This window comes from Oncorhynchus mykiss, chromosome 8 (genome assembly GCF_057628025.1).
Source record: "Oncorhynchus mykiss isolate SJ-2025 chromosome 8, ASM5762802v1, whole genome shotgun sequence".
In the NCBI taxonomy this organism is placed as follows: Eukaryota; Metazoa; Chordata; class Actinopteri; order Salmoniformes; family Salmonidae; genus Oncorhynchus; species Oncorhynchus mykiss.
Window position 1 is genome coordinate 92860001 of NC_143029.1, and position 21082 is coordinate 92881082.

Consider the following 21082-nt stretch of genomic DNA (forward strand, 5'->3'; position numbering starts at 1 on the left):
AGTCCTATAAGGTTAGTATCACACCTCATGTAGTCTAGTCCATAGTCCTATAAGGTTAGTATCACACCTCATGTAGTCTAGCCCATAGTCCTATAAGGTTAGTATCACACCTCATGTAGTCTAGTCCATAGTCCTATAAGGTTAGTATCACACCTCATGTAGTCTAGTCCATATGGTGTAGGTAGACTATATTACATGGATTTATTGTGATTGTGTAGGTAGACTATATTACCTGGATTTATTGTGATGGTGTAGACTATATTACATGGATTTATTGTGATGGTGTAGGTAGACTATATTACATGGATTTATTGTGATGGTGTAGACTATATTACATGGATTTATTGTGATGGTGTAGGTAGACTATATTGCATGGATTTATTGTGATGGTGTAGACTATATTACATGGATTTATTGTGATGGTGTAGGTAGACTATATTACATGGATTTATTGTGATGGTGTAGGTAGACTATATTACATGGATTTATTGTGATGGTGTAGACTATATTACATGGATTTATTGTGATGGTGTAGACTATATTACATGGATTTATTATGATGGTGTAGGTAGACTATATTACATGGATTTATTGTGATGGTGTAGGTAGACTATATTACCTGGATTTATTGTGATGGTGTAGGTAGACTATATTACGTGGATTTATTGTGATGGTGTAGACTATATTACATGGATTTATTGTGATGGTGTAGGTAGACTATATTACATGGATTTATTGTGATGGTGTAGACTATATTACATGGATTTATTGTGATGGTGTAGACTATATTACATGGATTTATTGTGAAGGTGTAGGTAGACTATATTACATGGATTTATTGTGATGGTGTAGACTATATTACATGGATTTATTGTGATGGTGTAGGTAGACTATATTACATGGATTTATTGTGATGGTGTAGACTATATTACATGGATTTACTGTGATGGTGTAGACTATATTACATGGATTTATTGTGATGGTGTAGACTAAATTACATGGATTTATTGTGATGGTGTAGGTAGACTATATTACATGGATTTATTGTGATGGTGTAGACTATATTACATGGATTTATTGTGATGGTGTAGGTAGACTATATTACATGTATTTATTGTGATGGTGTAGGTAGACTATATTACATGGATTTATTGTGATGGTGTAGACTATATTACATGGATTTATTGTGATGGTGTAGACTATATTACATGGATTTATTGTGACGGTGTAGGTAGACTATATTACATGGATTTATTGTGAAGGTGTAGACTATATACATGGATTTATTGTGATGGTGTAGACTATATTACATGGATTTATTGTGATGGTGTAGACTATATTACATGGATTTATTGTGACGGTGTAGGTAGACTATATTACATGGATTTATTGTGATGGTGTAGACTATATACATGGATTTATTGTGATGGTGTAGACTATATTACATGGATTTATTGTGATGGTGTAGACTATATTACATGGATTTATTGTGAAGGTGTAGACTATATTACATGGATTTATTGTGATGGTGTAGACTATATTACATGGATTTATTGTGATGGTGTAGACTATATTACATGGATTTATTGTGATGGTGTAGGTAGACTATATTACATGGATTTATTGTGATGGTGTAGGTAGAGTATATTACATGGATTTATTGTGATGGTGTAGACTATATTACATGGATTTATTGTGATGGTGTAGACTATATTACATGGATTTATTGTGATGGTGTAGACTATATTACATGGATTTATTGTGAAGGTGTAGGTAGACTATATTACATGGATTTATTGTGATGGTGTAGACTATATTACATGGATTTATTGTGACGGTGTAGGTAGACTATATTACATGGATTTATTGTGATGGTGTAGACTATATTACATGGATTTATTGTGAAGGTGTAGACTATATTACATGGATTTATTGTGATGGTGTAGACTATATTACATGGATTTATTGTGAAGGTGTAGACTATATTACATGGATTTATTGTGATGGTGTAGACTATATTACATGGATTTATTGTGATGGTGTAGACTATATTACATGGATTTATTGTGATGGTGTAGGTAGACTATATTACATGGATTTATTGTGATGGTGTAGGTAGACTATATTACATGGATTTATTGTGATGGTGTAGACTATATTACATGGATTTATTGTGAAGGTGTAGACTATATTACATGGATTTATCGTGATGGTGTAGACTATAGTACATGGATTTATTGTGATGGTGTAGACTATATTACATGGATTTATTGTGATGGTGTAGACTATAGTACGTGGATTTATTGTGATGGTGTAGACTATATTACATGGATTTATTGTGATGGTGTAGGTAGACTATATTACATGGATTTATTGTGATGGTGTAGGTAGACTATATTACATGGATTTATTGTGATGGTGTAGGTAGACTACATTACATGGATTTATTGTGATGGTGTAGACTATATTACATGGATTTATTGTGATGGTGTAGACTATATTACATGGATTTATTGTGATGGTGTAGACTATATTACATGGATTTATTGTGATGGTGTAGGTAGACTATATTACATGGATTTATTGTGATGGTGTAGGTAGACTATATTACATGGATTTATTGTGATGGTGTAGACTATATTACATGGATTTATTGTGATGGTGTAGACTATATTACATGGATTTATTGTGATGGTGTAGACTATATTACATGGATTTATTGTGATGGTGTAGGTAGACTATATTACATGGATTTATTGTGATGGTGTAGGTAGACTATATTACATGGATTTACTGTGATGGTGTAGACTATATTACATGGATTTATTGTGATGGTGTAGACTATATTACATGGATTTATTGTGATGGTGTAGGTAGACTATATTACATGGATTTATTGTGATGGTGTAGGTAGACTATATTACATGGATTTATTGTGATGGTGTAGGTAGACTATATTACATGTATTTATTGTGATGGTGTAGGTAGACTATATTACATGGATTTATTGTGATGGTGTAGACTATATTACATGGATTTATTGTGATGGTGTAGACTATATTACATGGATTTATTGTGAAGGTGTAGGTAGACTATATTACATAGATTTATTGTGATGGTGTAGACTATATTACATGGATTTATTGTGACGGTGTAGGTAGACTATATTACATGGATTTATTGTGATGGTGTAGACTATATTACATGGATTTATTGTGAAGGTGTAGACTATATTACATGGATTTATTGTGATGGTGTAGACTATATTACATGGATTTATTGTGAAGGTGTAGACTATATTACATGGATTTATTGTGATGGTGTAGACTATATTACATGGATTTATTGTGATGGTGTAGAATATATTACATGGATTTATTGTGATGGTGTAGGTAGACTATATTACATGGATTTATTGTGATGGTGTAGGTAGACTATATTACATGGATTTATTGTGATGGTGTAGACTATATTACATGGATTTATTGTGATGGTGTAGACTATATTACATGGATTTATTGTGATGGTGTAGACTATATTACATGGATTTATTGTGAAGGTGTAGGTAGACTATATTACATGGATTTATTGTGATGGTGTAGACTATATTACATGGATTTATTGTGACGGTGTAGGTAGACTATATTACATGGATTTATTGTGATGGTGTAGACTATATTACATGGATTTATTGTGAAGGTGTAGACTATATTACATGGATTTATTGTGATGATGTAGACTATATTACATGGATTTATTGTGAAGGTGTAGACTATATTACATGGATTTATTGTGATGGTGTAGACTATATTACATGGATTTATTGTGATGGTGTAGACTATATTACATGGATTTATTGTGATGGTGTAGGTAGACTATATTACATGGATTTATTGTGATGGTGTAGGTAGACTATATTACATGGATTTATTGTGATGGTGTAGACTATATTACATGGATTTATTGTGAAGGTGTAGACTATATTACATGGATTTATCGTGATGGTGTAGACTATAGTACATGGATTTATTGTGATGGTGTAGACTATATTACATGGATTTATTGTGATGGTGTAGACTATAGTACGTGGATTTATTGTGATGGTGTAGACTATATTACATGGATTTATTGTGATGGTGTAGGTAGACTATATTACATGGATTTATTGTGATGGTGTAGGTAGACTATATTACATGGATTTATTGTGATGGTGTAGGTAGACTACATTACATGGATTTATTGTGATGGTGTAGACTATATTACATGGATTTATTGTGATGGTGTAGACTATATTACATGGATTTATTGTGATGGTGTAGACTATATTACATGGATTTATTGTGATGGTGTAGGTAGACTATATTACATGGATTTATTGTGATGGTGTAGGTAGACTATATTACATGGATTTATTGTGATGGTGTAGACTATATTACATGGATTTATTGTGATGGTGTAGGTAGACTATATTACATGGATTTATTGTGATGGTGTAGGTAGACTATATTACATAGATTTATTGTGATGGTGTAGACTATATTACATGGATTTATTGTGATGGTGTAGACTATAGTACATGGATTTATTGTGATGGTGTAGGTAGACTATATTACATGGATTTATTGTGATGGTGTAGGTAGACTATATTACATGGATTTATTGTGATGGTGTAGACTATATTACATGGATTTATTGTGATGGTGTAGGTAGACTATATTACATGGATTTATTGTGATGGTGTAGACTATATTACATGGATTTATTGTGATGGTGTAGACTATATTACATGGATTTATTGTGATGGTGTAGGTAGACTATATTACATGGATTTATTGTGATGGTGTAGGTAGACTATATTACATGGATTTATTGTGATGGTGTAGACTATATTACATGGATTTATTGTGATGGTGTAGACTATAGTACATGGATTTATTGTGATGGTGTAGACTATATTACATGGATTTATTGTGATGGTGTAGGTAGACTATATTACATGGATTTATTGTGATGGTGTAGACTATATTACATTGATTTATTGTGATGGTGTAGACTATATACATTGATTTATTGTGATGGTGTAGACTATATTACATGGATTTATTGTGATGGTGTAGACTATATTACATTGATTTATTGTGATGGTGTAGACTATAGTACATGGATTTATTGTGATGGTGTAGACTATATTACATGGATTTATTGTGATGGTGTAGACTATATTACATGGATTTATTGTGATGGTGTAGGTAGACTATATTACATGGATTTATTGTGATGGTGTAGACTATATTACATGGATTTATTGTGTTGGTGTAGACTATATTACATGGATTTATTGTGATGGTGTAGGTAGACTATATTACATGGATTTATTGGGATGGTGTAGACTATATTACATGGATTTATTGTGATGGTGTAGACTATATTACATGGATTTATTGTGATGGTGTAGACTATATACATTGATTTATTGTGATGGTGTAGGTAGACTATATTACATGGATTTATTGTGATGGTGTAGACTATATTACATTGATTTATTGTGATGGTGTAGACTATATACATTGATTTATTGTGATGGTGTAGACTATATTACATGGATTTATTGTGATGGTGTAGACTATATTACATTGATTTATTGTGATGGTGTAGACTATAGTACATGGATTTATTGTGATGGTGTAGACTATATTACATGGATTTATTGTGATGGTGTAGACTATATTACATGGATTTATTGTGATGGTGTAGGTAGACTATATTACATGGATTTATTGTGATGGTGTAGACTATATTACATGGATTTATTGTGATGGTGTAGACTATATTACATGGATTTATTGTGATGGTGTAGGTAGACTATATTACATGGATTTATTGTGATGGTGTAGACTATATTACATGGATTTATTGTGATGGTGTAGACTATATTACATGGATTTATTGTGATGGTGTAGGTAGACTATATTACATGGATTTATTGTGATGGTGTAGACTATATTACATTGATTTATTGTGATGGTGTAGACTATATTACATGGATTTATTGTGATGGTGTAGACTATATTACATGGATTTATTGTGATGGTGTAGACTATATTACATTGATTTATTGTGATGGTGTAGACTATATTACATGGATTTATTGTGATGGTGTAGACTATATTACATTGATTTATTGTGATGGTGTAGACTATATTACATGGATTTATTGTGATGGTGTAGACTATATTACATGGATTTATTGTGATGGTGTAGACTATATTACATTGATTTATTGTGATGGTGTAGACTATATTACATGGATTTATTGTGATGGTGTAGACTATATTACATGGATTTATTGTGATGCTGTAGACTATATACATTGATTTATTGTGATGGTGTAGGTAGACTATATTACATGGATTTATTGTGATGGTGTAGACTATATTACATGGATTTATTGTGATGGTGTAGACTATATTACATGGATTTATTTTGATGGTGTAGACTATATTACATGGATTTATTGTGATGGTGTAGGTAGACTATATTACATGGATTTATTGTGATGGTGTAGACTATATTACATGGATTTATTGGGATGGTGTAGGTAGACTGTATTACATGGATTTATTGTGATGGTGTAGACTATATTACATGGATTTATTGTGATGGTGTAGACTATATTACATGGATTTATTGTGATGGTGTAGGTAGACTATATTACATGGATTTATTGTGATGGTGTAGACTATATTACATTGATTTATTGTGATGGTGTAGACTATATACATTGATTTATTGTGATGGTGTAGGTAGACTATATTACATGGATTTATTGTGATGGTGTAGACTATATTACATGGATTTATTGTGAAGGTGTAGGTAGACTATATTACATGGATTTATTGTGATGGTGTAGACCAGGGGTGTCAAAGTCAAATGGACGGAGGGCCAAATAAAAAAATCAGCTACAAGACGAGGGCCGGACTGTTCGAATGTTCATTGAAAAATTTTTAAATGACGCATATAGTCTAGTGAACCTAATTGAACCTACTGAAAACCTAACAAATATATTACAATATGATCAGATAAATAAAGCAATATTTTCTTATGGCTCTGTCAGTAATCTTTAATTTTCAACAGACACAAAAGACAAATTTCCTTTATATAAATATCCCCATAACATGAACATTAAATGAAAGAAACCGGTATTCAAGGCACCATCAGTAGACTATATTTTCTATTTTAGGAAAAGTGGGCTAAATTTACTTCAAAGAAAAAACAATAATAGCAATTTTCTATCATCCACTCAACTGAAATATTTTTAAAATATAATTGGATTGAAATACAAAAAAATAAAGTGCAAAAATCTATTAATCAAAAACAACACTTTGTTTAAGGAGAAGTAACATGCAGTGAAAACAAATATTAAATTTTAACTTTTAAACTTGAACTGAGTAAAAACTCTAAATATGTGATTGCACAGTAATGTTCACTTGTTTGAGGTTGAGGGTGATACTTGGTGGTGTCCCATCTTTTCCACAAGTTCATCAATGTTCGGGGTAAGGCTCTGAGCTGAAGAAATCCTCAGAATTGAGTGGAGGTGTTCAGCAGTAAGTCGACTTCTGTGTGATGTTTTGTTCAGGTTCATCAAAGAAAACAGTTGTTCACACAGGTATGTGCTGCCAAACATAGACAACGTTTGAGCAGCCTGGATGCGCAGCTGGGGCATTGTGCCGGGGAGGAAACGGGCGAACTCCGCAGCACCCACTGCCGCATATTTTGCCCTCAGTGCATCATTGCATTGGAGGTCAATCAACTCCATTTGGAGGTTTGGTGGTGAGCTTTCCACGTCAACAGCAAATGGGTTACCGAGCAGTTCCAACCTGCTTTTTTGTGCTTCAAAGTCAGCAAATCGGCGTCGAAAGTCAGCGGCAAGCATACCTATTTTATCAGCCAACTGTGTGCTCGGGAACGCACTGGTAGAGAGCTTCTCTTTCATGGTCTGGCAGCTGGGAAAGTGGCTCAAATTTTCTTTCCGCATCTGCGTCTCCCACAGAGTCAGTTTGGTTTTAAATGCCTTCACTGTACTGTACATATCAGAGATGACACGATCCCGACCCTGCAGCTGCAAGTTTATTGCATTCAGATGACTCGTAATGTCACATAGAAAAGCCATTTCACACAGAAACATTTCGTCTCGGAGTTGTGTTGTGTCTTTCCCTTTGCTGTCCAAGAACAGACAAATCTCCTCACGAAGCTCGAAACATCTTTGAAGCACCTTTCCCTGGCTTAGCCATCGCACCTCTGTGTGATAAGGCAAATCACCATGCTCCGTTTCTAACTCCGTCAGAAATGCCTTGAACTGGCGGTGATTCAAACCTTTGGCTCTGATAAAGTTAACTGTGCGCGTGATGATGCTCATTACATGCTCCATTTTCAAGGCTTTACCGCACAACGCTTCCTGGTGTATGATACAATGATAAGCTGTCAGCTCACCTGTCGCGTTTTCCTCTTGCATCTTTTCCCGTATCTTCGCCACCAGTCCGCTCCTGTGTCCACACATCGCAGGTGCTCCGTCGGTTGTCAAACCCACGAGTTTTTCCCAAGGCAGCTCCATCTCATTTACACATCTTGACACCTCTTCATACAAATCATGCCCCGTAGTTGTGCCATGCATAGGACGTAAAGCCAAAAACTCCTCTGTCACGCTTAGGTTGGAGTCCACTCCGCGGATGAAAATTGACAACTGGGCAATGTCAGAAATGTCGGTGCTCTCATCCACAGCCAAGGAATATGCAATAAAATCTTTTCCCTTTTTCACAAGCTGCTCTTTTAGATTGATGGACAACTGGTCTACTCTCTCGGCAATGGTGTTTCTGCTCAGACTCACATTTAAAAAGAGTTGCCTTTTTTCTGGGCAAACTTCGTCACAAACTTTAATCATGCAGTTTTTGATGAAATCCCCCTCCGTAAATGGCCGGGCTGATTTAGCGATCTCTTCTGCCAAAATAAAACTGGCCTTTTGTAGCCTTTGTTCCATGTCCATATTCTTGTTTTTGTCCGCGTGTTTCGTTTCATAATGTCGTCTCAGATTATACTCTTTCAGTACCGCCACACTTTCTCCACACAGAAGACACACAGGTTTTCCAGCTACCTTCGTGAACATATACTCCGACTCCCACCTTGTTTGAAACCCCCGGTTCTCAGTATCCACCTTCCGTTTTGCCATTTTTGATGGGTATCTGAAAGTTAATTTTACTGTGATGCTGACGACTGCTGTGCCAATAAATATTGAAATGAAGCAGCCTACTGCTCGGTGCGTCACCTTTGCATTGTGGGAAATGTAGTATTGGTGCGTGTAAAAGATCTGCGGGCTGCCGGCTTGCTGCGGGCCGGTTCTAATAATAAATCAAGATCATCCCAGGGGCCGTAAAAAACCTTCTTGCGGGCCGGATGTGGCCCGCGGGCCTTGACTCTGACATATGTGGTGTAGACTATATTACATGGATTTATTGTGAAGGTGTAGGTAGACTATATTACATACATAAGGGAACATTTCGGCATTTCGTGTATGATCAGTGAGAAAGTCCATATTGCAAATGTACGGTCCCTTACCGGACGTCCGAAATCGTTTGTAAAATTCGCGGTCGGCGTCGGGACGTGCGGTAGGGCCGGACCTACCGGGAAGTCGTCGAATGAACTTTGTCGGACTTTCGGTTTCCGTTTTTAAAAAAAAACAAGTTTCGGACCGTTTTTCCGCCGTCCCGGACACTCCCACCAGATGGCATACGGAATCATATGGCAATTTGGCAAAACATCACGAATCGCGACGGGGCCTTATCTCAAAAACTGAAAATATTTCGAAGCCGAAACTTGGCGAGCGTAGGTTTGGCTCAAGGGGCAGTTGGCCCCGAACGGGATGGCGTCTAGGCCTCGACGGTTTTTGAGTTACGGACATTTTTCTGGGATTAAAGGCTTAAAATGGAAGTAGAGAAATTATTTTTCCACTTCGGGTCAAAGCCAAGGAGCCTCCGGTGTCAATAAAAAAAGAACCAGCCATTTATCTATCGTCATTTAAGAGAAACGGAACAATGACAAATTGGTGATGGTCACAAATAGGCGTTTTTTTTTTTCAACGGTTACAGATCCAGTTGCAGGGTGTTCATACGAATATTTTTAAAGTGTGCTGCGGAGCTCTGCGACATTTCTGTGATTTTCTATGATTTTCTGAAATAACACAATAACCGACCATTAGAATAGTAGGCCCAAAATGAAGCCTGCCCCACAATGTCATTTGCTTTTGAGTGACAGTGAGAGAACCGTTAGGGTGAGAAGAAAAATTGCACCACATGAATGTTCCTAAGGTCCTCCCGATCTGAACAAGCCTAACCTTGACCGTGTGGCATTAACCCTTAACAGTAAAACAGTGTTTTTTGATCTCACAGATTACAGTGTCATCTCTCCCCATAGGAATACATTGCCTGCACCCCTAATTTCAACCTGAGGCCTATGTGGGTTATGAATGCCGTATGAACCTGTCTTCGGTACCAGTCCATCAGGCCACTATGAGGTCTACCTGTGTTGATTCTAAGCTTCCTGGACCAACCGGAAGTGGTTCAAATGCCCCTAAAAGTGTTTACCCATACACTGCATGCAGTTTGATAGACATAGTGCATTCAACCCTGTGTAGATCAGTCAATTCTTAACGTAAGGACTTAAAACTCAGGATTCTGTAACAGCATACCCCAATGAGGATATGTGTTGATTTATAACTTCCTGTGCCAACCGGAAGTGCCATAATTGGTGTCTCAGGGGCTGGTTCGAAGGGTTAAAAAAGTCTGATCTTTCCAAAACTTCATATGTGTGATTAGGCAACCCCCATGAACTGTAAATCAGTCATTTTTCCCAAAAAAATTCAAAGAAAAAAAAAATCACACTAAAACACAACTTGGAAGGAGGGACGTATTGGGGTGCGTAGAGACAGACAGTGGCTCCAATAGTTAGCTTTGTTGGAGCTAAAAAAGAACCGTCGGACCTAGAGTTCCGAAACTTTAGAAACCTGTTCTAGACCTCCCGTAGATGGTGCGTGGTGAGTTACGTGGCTCTAGAAGGTTCTCGGACCGAGAAACAGCCTCGTACATTTGAAATAACTTCAATTCATTTTTGCATCACGAAAATGACGACATTTAGAAATGTCCCAGAGTCGCAAGACTAGGTGCATTGCGAACGTCTCGGCCCATATAGACAGACCCCAACGTTTCTGTCCGATAGCTCATTCAAGGACCCCGTAGCAAGTCATGGAAAATAGTGGATTTTCAGCACCAATTAGGGTTTTTCTCGGACACCAAATGACCAATCGAGCCGAAACTTGGGATTCGGGGTCGCCTCAGCTAGGCCAACACATAACATAAGAAATGGACCCGCAGCTAGAACGTAACTACGTGTTTTATGGTTTTTTTATGGTTTGAACCGAAGGCGTTGTGAATTTTGGGCCAGCTCTGAAGTATGTAATAGTTGGCTACTAAACGAGTTGGAAAAAGTGGGTTTGGTGTCAGTTTGTATCAGTTTGGTGGTCAGAATGATATCTAATTGACTGATGGACTCTTGTCCACTTGACTCTTGTACATTTGCAATATGATTCTATAGTGAAAAAACATCACCAAAAGCGACATTCTGAAATCAACCCAAACGAGCGATTGAGATGACCCAGAATCACTGCAAAGCCATCCCGAGTTCATCGGGCCAGTCAATTTCACATTCCTGCAGGATTTTTATAGCATGACAAATTCGTGATGGTACCTGCCCATTAAAACATATTGCAAATGCACAGTGACTTTGAAAAAGTAAGAAACAAAAAAAAATACATCTAAAAAATTTTGAGCATGACAAATTCGTGATGGTACCTGCCCATTGAAACATATTGCAAATGCACAGTGACTTTGAAAAAGTAAGGAAACATAAACAAAAAAACATCAACAAATGTTTTAGGTAACCAGTTGCATATTTTAGATCACAAGATGACAAAGGTATAGTTTGAGCAAAGTAAAGCTTGAATTTTGAGCATGACAAATTCGTGATGGTACCTGCCCTTTAAAACATATTGCAAATGCACAGTGACTTTGAAAAAGTAAGAAACAAAAAAAAATACATCTAAAAAATTTTGAGCATGACAAATTCGTGATGGTACCTGCCCATTGAAACATATTGCAAATGCACAGTGACTTTGAAAAAGTAAGGAAACATAAACAAAAAAACATCAACAAATGTTTTAGGTAACCAGTTGCATATTTTAGATCACAAGATGACAAAGGTATAGTTTGAGCAAAGTAAAGCTTGAATTTTGAGCATGACAAATTCGTGATGGTACCTGCCCTTTAAAACATATTGCAAATGCACAGTGACTTTGAAAAAGTAAGAAACAAAAAAAAATACATCTAAAAAATTTTGAGCATGACAAATTCGTGATGGTACCTGCCCATTGAAACATATTGCAAATGCACAGTGACTTTGAAAAAGTAAGGAAACATAAACAAATTCGTGATGGTACCTGCCCTTTAAAACATATTGCAAATGCACAGTGACTTTGAAAAAGTAAGAAACAAAAAAAAATACATCTAAAAAATTATGAGCATGACAAATTCGTGATGGTACCTGCCCATTGAAACATATTGCAAATGCACAGTGACTTTGAAAAAGTAAGGAAACATAAACAAAAAAACATCAACAAATTTTTTGGGTAACCAGTTGCATATTTTAGATCACAAGATGACAAAGGTATAGTTTGAGCAAAGTAAAGCTTGAATTTATAGCATGACAAATTCGTGATGGTACCTGCCCATTAAAACATATTGCAAATGCACAGTGACTTTGAAAAAGTAAGAAACCAAAAAAAATACATCTAAAAAATTTTGAGCATGACAAATTCGTGATGGTACCTGCCCATTGAAACATATTGCAAATGCACAGTGACTTTGAAAAAGTAAGGAAACATAAACAAAAAAACATCCAAAAAAATTTTGGGTAACCAGCTGCATATTTTAGATCACAAGCTTGAATTTTGAGCATGACAAATTCGTGATGGTACCTGCCCATTAAAACACATTGCAAATGCACAGTGACTTTGAAAAAGTAAGGAAACAAAAAAAAATACATCTAAAAAATTTTGAGCATGACAAATTCGTGATGGTACCTGCCCATTGAAACATATTGCAAATGCACAGTGACTTTGAAAAAGTAAGGAAACATAAACAAATTCGTGATGGTACCTGCCCTTTAAAACATATTGCAAATGCACAGTGACTTTGAAAAAGTAAGAAACCAAAAAAAATACATCTAAAAAATTTAGAGCATGACAAATTCGTGATGGTACCTGCCCATTGAAACATATTGCAAATGCACAGTGACTTTGAAAAAGTAAGGAAACATAAACAAAAAAACATCAACAAATTTTTTGGGTAACCAGTTGCATATTTTAGATCACAAGATGACAAAAGTATAGTTTGAGCAAAGTAAAGCTTGAATTTTGAGCATGACAAATTCGTGATGGTACCTGCCCATTAAAACATATTGCAAATGCACAGTGACTTTGAAAAAGTAAGAAACAAAAAAAATACATCTAAAAAATTTTGAGCATGACAAATTCGTGATGGTACCTGCCCATTGAAACATATTGCAAATGCACAGTGACTTTGAAAAAGTAAGGAAACATAAACAAAAAAACATCCCAAAAAATGTTGGGTAACCAACTGCATATTTTAGATCACAAGCTTGAATTTTGAGCATGACAAATTCGTGATGGTACCTGCCCATTAAAACATATTGCAAATGCACAGTGACTTTGAAAAAGTAAGGAAACATAAACAAAATACATCTAAAAAATGTTGAGCATGACAAATTCGTGATGGTACCTGCCCATTGAAACATATTGCAAATGCACAGTGACTTTGAAAAAGTAAGGAAACATAAACAAATTCGTGATGGTACCTGCCCTTTAAAACATATTGCAAATGCACAGTGACTTTGAAAAAGTAAGAAACCAAAAAAAATACATCTAAAAAATTTAGAGCATGACAAATTCGTGATGGTACCTGCCCATTGAAACATATTGCAAATGCACAGTGACTTTGAAAAAGTAAGGAAACATAAACAAAAAAACATCAACAAATTTTTTGGGTAACCAGTTGCATATTTTAGATCACAAGATGACAAAAGTATAGTTTGAGCAAAGTAAAGCTTGAATTTTGAGCATGACAAATTCGTGATGGTACCTGCCCATTAAAACATATTGCAAATGCACAGTGACTTTGAAAAAGTAAGAAACAAAAAAAAATACATCTAAAAAATTTTGAGCATGACAAATTCGTGATGGTACCTGCCCATTGAAACATATTGCAAATGCACAGTGACTTTGAAAAAGTAAGGAAACATAAACAAAAAAACATCCCAAAAAATGTTGGGTAACCAACTGCATATTTTAGATCACAAGCTTGAATTTTGAGCATGACAAATTCGTGATGGTACCTGCCCATTAAAACATATTGCAAATGCACAGTGACTTTGAAAAAGTAAGGAAACATAAACAAAAAAAATCAAAAAAATTTTGTTGCACATTTTAGATCATCAGTTGCACGGAGGAAAATCGTTACTTTTGACTTTGACTTTTGACTTCCTATGACATCATATTGCAAATGGAGAAAACATATGCCTTATGCACAAGTAAAAAAAATATGATAATAAAGCATGACTAAAGTATGTTGATAAAGTTCTTATACATGTGTTATTGACACAAAAATCGAAAGAATTTTGAAAAAAGGTCCAGAAAGCACTTTTTTAAGGATGTATGAAGTTTTTTACCAAATTTTGACATTTTTGACTTTGGACTTTTGACTTCCTATGAAATCATATTCCAAATGGAGAAAACATATGCCTTATGCACAAGTAAAAAAATATATATATATATGATAATAAAGTATGACTAAAGTATGTTGATAAAGTTCTTATACATGTGTAATTGACACAAAAATCGAAAGAATTTTGAAAAAAGGTCCAGAAAGCACTTTTTTAAGGATGTGTGAAGTTTTTTACCAAATTTTGACATTTTTGACTTTTGACTTTTGACTTCCTATGAAATCATATTGCAAATGGACAAAACATATGCCTTATGCGCATGTACTTAAAAAATATATATATATGATGACAAAAGTATACTCATACAGTTCTTACACATGTGTAATTGACAAAAAAACTCGAAAGAATTTCGAAAAAAGGTCCAGAAAGCACTTTTTTAAGGGGTTTTAAGTTTTTATTTTTTTTATTCTTTTTTCAAAATTTGGCTTTTGGATGTTGACTTGGGTGCCATTTGCAATATGAAAAGCCCCGGTGGAACGCACACGCCCCCTATTGGAATTTTGAAGTGTTACAATTGGCAATTGCCATATGGCATTTGCAATATACTTTGCATGAATCAACGCCAAATTGGGTGGTATTGGCCATCGTGTATATGGTTTGTCCAATGCCAATATCCCGCCATTTGTTTTTGTCCAAATCAGGGGGGTATTCCTTTATTGTGATGGTGTAGACTATATTACATGGATTTATTGTGATGGTGTAGACTATATTACATGGATTTATTGTGATGGTGTAGACTATATTACATGGATTTATTGTGATGGTGTAGACTATATACATTGATTTATTGTGATGGTGTAGACTATATTACATTGATTTATTGGGATGGTGTAGACTATATTACATTGATTTATTGTGATGGTGTAGACTATAGTACATGGATTTATTGTGATGGTGTAGACTATATTACATTGATTTATTGTGATGGTGTAGGTAGACTATATTACATGGATTTATTGTGATGGTGTAGACTATATTACATTGATTTATTGGGATGGTGTAGACTATATACATTGATTTATTGTGATGGTGTAGACTATATTACATGGATTTATTGTGATGGTGTAGACTATATTACATGGATTTATTGGGATGGTGTAGGTAGACTATATTACATGGATTTATTGTGATGGTGTAGACTATATTACATGGATTTATTGTGATGGTGTAGACTATATACATGGATTTATTGTGATGGTGTAGACTATATTACATGGATTTATTGTGATGGTGTAGACTATATACATGGATTTATTGTGATGGTGTAGACTATATTACATGGATTTATTGTGATGGTGTAGACTATATTACATGGATTTATTGTGATGGTGTAGGTAGACTATATTACATGGATTTATTGTGATGGTGTAGACTATATTACATGGATTTATTGTGATGGTGTAGACTATATTACATGGATTTATTGTGATGGTGTAGGTAGACTATATTACATGGATTTATTGTGATGGTGTAGACTATATTACATGGATTTATTGTGATGGTGTAGACTATATTACATGGATTTATTGTGATGGTGTAGACTATATTACATGGATTTATTGTGATGGTGTAGGTAGACTATATTACATGGATTTATTGTGATGGTGTAGACTATATTACATGGATTTATTGTGATGGTGTAGACTATATACATGGATTTATTGTGATGGTGTAGACTATATTACATGGATTTATTGTGATGGTGTAGACTATATTACATGGATTTATTGTGATGGTGTAGACTATATTACATGGATTTATTGTGATGGTGTAGACTATATTACATGGATGTATTGTGATGGTGTAGACTATATTACATGGATTTATTGTGATGGTGTAGACTATATTACATGGATTTATTGTGATGGTGTATATTAAATAGATGTTTGTAAATGTAGATGTTCCAAAGGTCTGCATCAGTGGAGATGCTAAATGTGTTTATCTTAATTAACCGTCAATTACTGTGAGACCGACAGTTATACTGTTGTGTTGTAGGGGAGAAGAGGAGACTTTGGGCCAATGGGGACCCCGGGAACAGACGGAGTTAAAGGAGACAAGGTATGGCACACACACTCTCTCACACTCTCTCTCTCTCACTCTCTCTCTCTCTCTCTCTCTCTCTCTCTCTCTCTCTCTCTCTCTCTCTCTCTCTCTCTCTCTCTCTCTCTCTCTCTCTCACACACACACACACTCTCACACACCCTACCTCCTGTTATTTTGTTGTATGTGTGTGTGTTTCAGGGCGAGGCAGGACCTGAGGGGCTGAGAGGACTACCAGGTGAAGTAGGAAACAAAGGAACCAAGGGGGACAACGGACTCCCAGGGCCACGCGGGCTTCCTGGAACTTCAGGAGCGGCAGGGAAGAACGTAGGTCACGGATCATAGCTTCACCAGTCTGATCACAATGTCTGTGTGGAGGGGGATTCTTGAGTTGTTGGGTTTCTGTGTGTGTGTGTGTGTGTGTGTGTGTGTGTGTGTGTGTGCATGTTGGTTACACGGTCATGTTACTACGTTATGGTGATAAGGTGGCCATGTACAGTAACCATGGTGATATTGCTATGGTAACTACATTCTGTGTAACAGGGTACCCGTGGCGACCCTGGTGATGCTGGACCCAGAGGAGACCCCGGCCTTCCAGGACTAAAGGTGTGTGGCTATCATCATTGGGTATTTGAGTGTTCGTCTGGTTAATCTGAGACTCAGCGATACTGTTGCTACGATAGGATGAACTGCAGCGATGAGTATGATGCAAGACGTGGCACTCTCAACGTACGTGTGTACGGGTTCTCTGTGCTGCAACATGATAGTTGTGGGACCAAAACAGCAGAGAAGTTTTAGCTTCACCCTTCACTATCTTGTAGTTTTTTGTGTAACCCTGGTATAGCTGTTGACTTCATAAGTGGCTGACTACTGTTAATGTGACTGTTTTACTGTGTTGTAATTGATTATTTTATCTCTGTGCTGCATGCTTGCTTGATTGATATGTGTGCTGATTGATTGATCTCTGTGCTGCTGTAGGGTGACGTTGGAAGAGCTGGCTTCAGTTACCCAGGACCAAGAGGACCAACGGTAAACACACACACATTAGCAGAGTAACGCCTTCCCTGACACACAGTCTGACCTCTGACCTGTATGTGTTTGCAGGGAGATCGCGGGGAGAAGGGCGGCCCAGGGCCCAGAGGAGGCAGAGGAGACTGTGGCCCCAAGGGAGGACCAGGGGGAAAGGGAACCTCTGGAGAGGAGGGAGAACCAGGGCCTCAGGGAGAACCTGGATTCAGAGGACCAAGAGGAGTGGGTGGACGAGATGTACGTAGACACACACATACCTACAGTACCTGCACACCGTGGGTGGGTGGGTGGGTGAGTGAGTGAGTGAGTGGGTGAGTGAGTGAGTGAGTGGGTGGGTGGGTGGGTGGGTGAGCGAGTGAGTGAGTGAGTGAGTGAGTGAGTGAGTGAGTGAGTGAGTGAGTGAGTGAGTGAGTGAGTGAGTGGGTGGGTGGGTGGGTGAGTGAGTGAGTGTGTGAGTGTGTGAGTGAGTGAGTGTGTGTGAGTGAGTGAGTGAGTGAGTGGGTGGGTGGGTGGGTGGGTGAGTGAGTGAGTGAGTGAGTGAGTGAGTGTGTGAGTGAGTGAGTGAGTGTGTGTGAGTGTGTGAGTGAGTGTGTGAGTGTGTGTGTGAGTGAGTGAGTGAGTGAGTGAGTGAGTGAGTGTGAGTGAGTGAGTGAGTGAGTGAGTGAGTGAGTGAGTGAGTGTGTGTGAGTGAGTGAGTGAGTGAGTGAGTGAGTGAGTGAGTGAGTGAGTGAATGAGTGAGTGAGTGTGTTATAATCTGTATATGAAAGCATCTCTTTTCTCTCTACAGGGAGATCCAGGTCCCGAGGGAGACCCCGGCCTCACAGTAAGAACCTCTATCCCTCTTTATCATCCCTCTATCCCTCTATGATCATCCCTCTATCCCTCTATGATCATCCCTCTTGGATCATCCCTCTATCCCTCTATATCAGCCATCTTTGATCATCCCTCTATCCCTCTATATCAGCCATCTTTGATCATCCCTCTATCCCTCTATATCATCCATTTTTGATCATCCCTCTAACCCTCTATGATCATCCATCTTTGTTCATCCCTCTAGATCATCCTTCTATGATCATCCCTCTATGATCATCCCTCTATGATCATCCATCTTTGATCATCCCTCTATCCCTCTTTGATCATCCCTCTATGATCATCCCTCTAACCCTCTTTGATCATCCCTCTTTGCTCATCCCTCCATCCCTCTTTGATCATCCCTCTATCCCTCTTTGATCATCCCTCTATCCGTCTTTGATCATCCCTCTATCCCTCTTTGATCATCCCTCTATCCCTCTTTGATCATCCCTCTATCCCTCTTTGATCATCCCCCATCCCTCTTTAATCATCCCTCTATCCCTCTTTGATCATCCCTCCATCCCTCTTTGATCATCCCTCTATCCATCTTTGATCACCCCCCCATCCCTCTTTAATCATCCCTCTATCCCTCTTTGATCATCCCTGTATCCCTCTTTGATCATCCCTCCATCCCTCTTTGATCATCCCTCCATCCCTCTTTGATCATCCCTCTATCCCTATTTGATCATCCCTATTTGATCATCCCTCTTTGATCATCCCTCCATCCCTCTTTGATCATCCCTCTATCCCTCTTTGATCATCCCTCTATCCCTCTTTGATCATCCCTCTATCCCTCTTTGATCATCCCTCTATCCCTCTTTGATCATCCCTCTATCCCTCTATGATCATCCCTCTAACCCTCTTTGATCATCCCTCTATCCCTCTATGATCATCCCTCTATCCCTCTTTGATCATCCATCTAAATCTCTTTGATCATCCCTCCATCCCTCTTTGATCATCCCTCTATCCCTCTTTGATCATCCCTCCATCCCTCGTTGATCATCCCTCTTTCCCTCTTTGATCATCCCTCCATCCCTCTTTGATCATCCCTCCATCCCTCTTTGATCATCCCTCTAACCCTCTTTGATCATCCCCCCATCCCTCTTTAATCATCCCCCATCCCTCTTTAATCATCCCTCTATGATCATCCCTCTATCCCTCTTTGATCATCCATCTAAATCTCTTTGATCATCCCTCCATCCCTCTTTGATCATCCCTCTATCCCTCTTTGATCATCCCTCCATCCCTCGTTGATCATCCCTCTTTCCCTCTTTGATCATCCCTCCATCCCTCTTTGATCATCCCTCCATCCCTCTTTGATCATCCCTCTAACCCTCTTTGATAATCCCCCCATCCCTCTTTAATCATCCCTCTATCCCTCTTTGATCATCCCTATTTGATCATCCCTCTTTGATCATCCCTCCATCCCTCTTTGATCATCCCTCTATCCCTCTTTGATCATCCCTCTATCCCTCTTTGATCATCCCTCTATCCCTCTTTGATCATCCCTCTAGCCCTCTTTGATCATCCCTTTATCCCTCTTTGATCATCCATATTTGATCATCCCTCCATCCCTCTTTGATCATCCCTCTATCCCTCTTTGATCATTCCTCTTTGGTCATCCCTCTATCCCTCTTTGATCATCCCTCTATCCCTCTTTGATCATCCCTCTATCCCTCTATGATCATCCCTCTATCCCTCTTTGATCATCCCTCTAGCCCTCTATGATCATCCCTCTATCCCTCTTTGATCATCCCTCTTTGATCATCCCTCCTTGATCATCCCTCTAACCCTCTTTGATCATCCCTCTTTGGTTATCCCTCTTTGATCATCCCTCCTTGATCATCCCTCTAACCCTCTTTGATCATCCCTCTATCCCTCTATATCATCCATCTTTGATCATCCCTCTATCCCTCTATGATCATCCCTCTTTGATCATCCTTCTAAGATCATCTATCTTTGATCATCCCTCTAACCCTCCATGATCATCCCTCTTTGATAATCCCTCTAACCCTCTTTGATCATCCCTCTATCCCTATTTGATCATCGCTATATGATCATCCCTCTTTGATCATCTCTCCATCCCTCTTTGATCATCCCTCTTTCCCTCTTTGATCATCCCTCCATCCCTCTTTGATCATCCCTCTAACGCTCTTTGATCATCCCTTTTTAATCATCCCTCTACCCCTCTTTGATCATCCCTCTATGATCATCCCTCTAATCCTCTTTGATCATCCCCCCATCCCTCTTTAATCATCC

At 37.5% G+C, this 21082-nt stretch overlaps 1 protein-coding gene across 7 annotated transcripts in view; it reads left to right on the forward strand.

The window, feature by feature from the left end:
* Positions 1 to 21082, forward strand: part of LOC110531056 (collagen alpha-2(VI) chain) — a 65039-nt gene that overhangs the window by 27144 nt on the left and 16813 nt on the right. For all 7 annotated transcript variants that reach the window (XM_036986772.2, XM_036986773.2, XM_036986775.2 and 4 more), the window contains 6 exons: positions 16897 to 16959; positions 17143 to 17268; positions 17485 to 17547; positions 17920 to 17970; positions 18046 to 18207; positions 18759 to 18794. In XM_036986772.2, coding sequence (XP_036842667.2) covers positions 16897 to 16959; positions 17143 to 17268; positions 17485 to 17547; positions 17920 to 17970; positions 18046 to 18207; positions 18759 to 18794 — 501 coding nt within the window. The remainder of the gene's footprint in view (positions 1 to 16896; positions 16960 to 17142; positions 17269 to 17484; positions 17548 to 17919; positions 17971 to 18045; positions 18208 to 18758; positions 18795 to 21082) is intronic.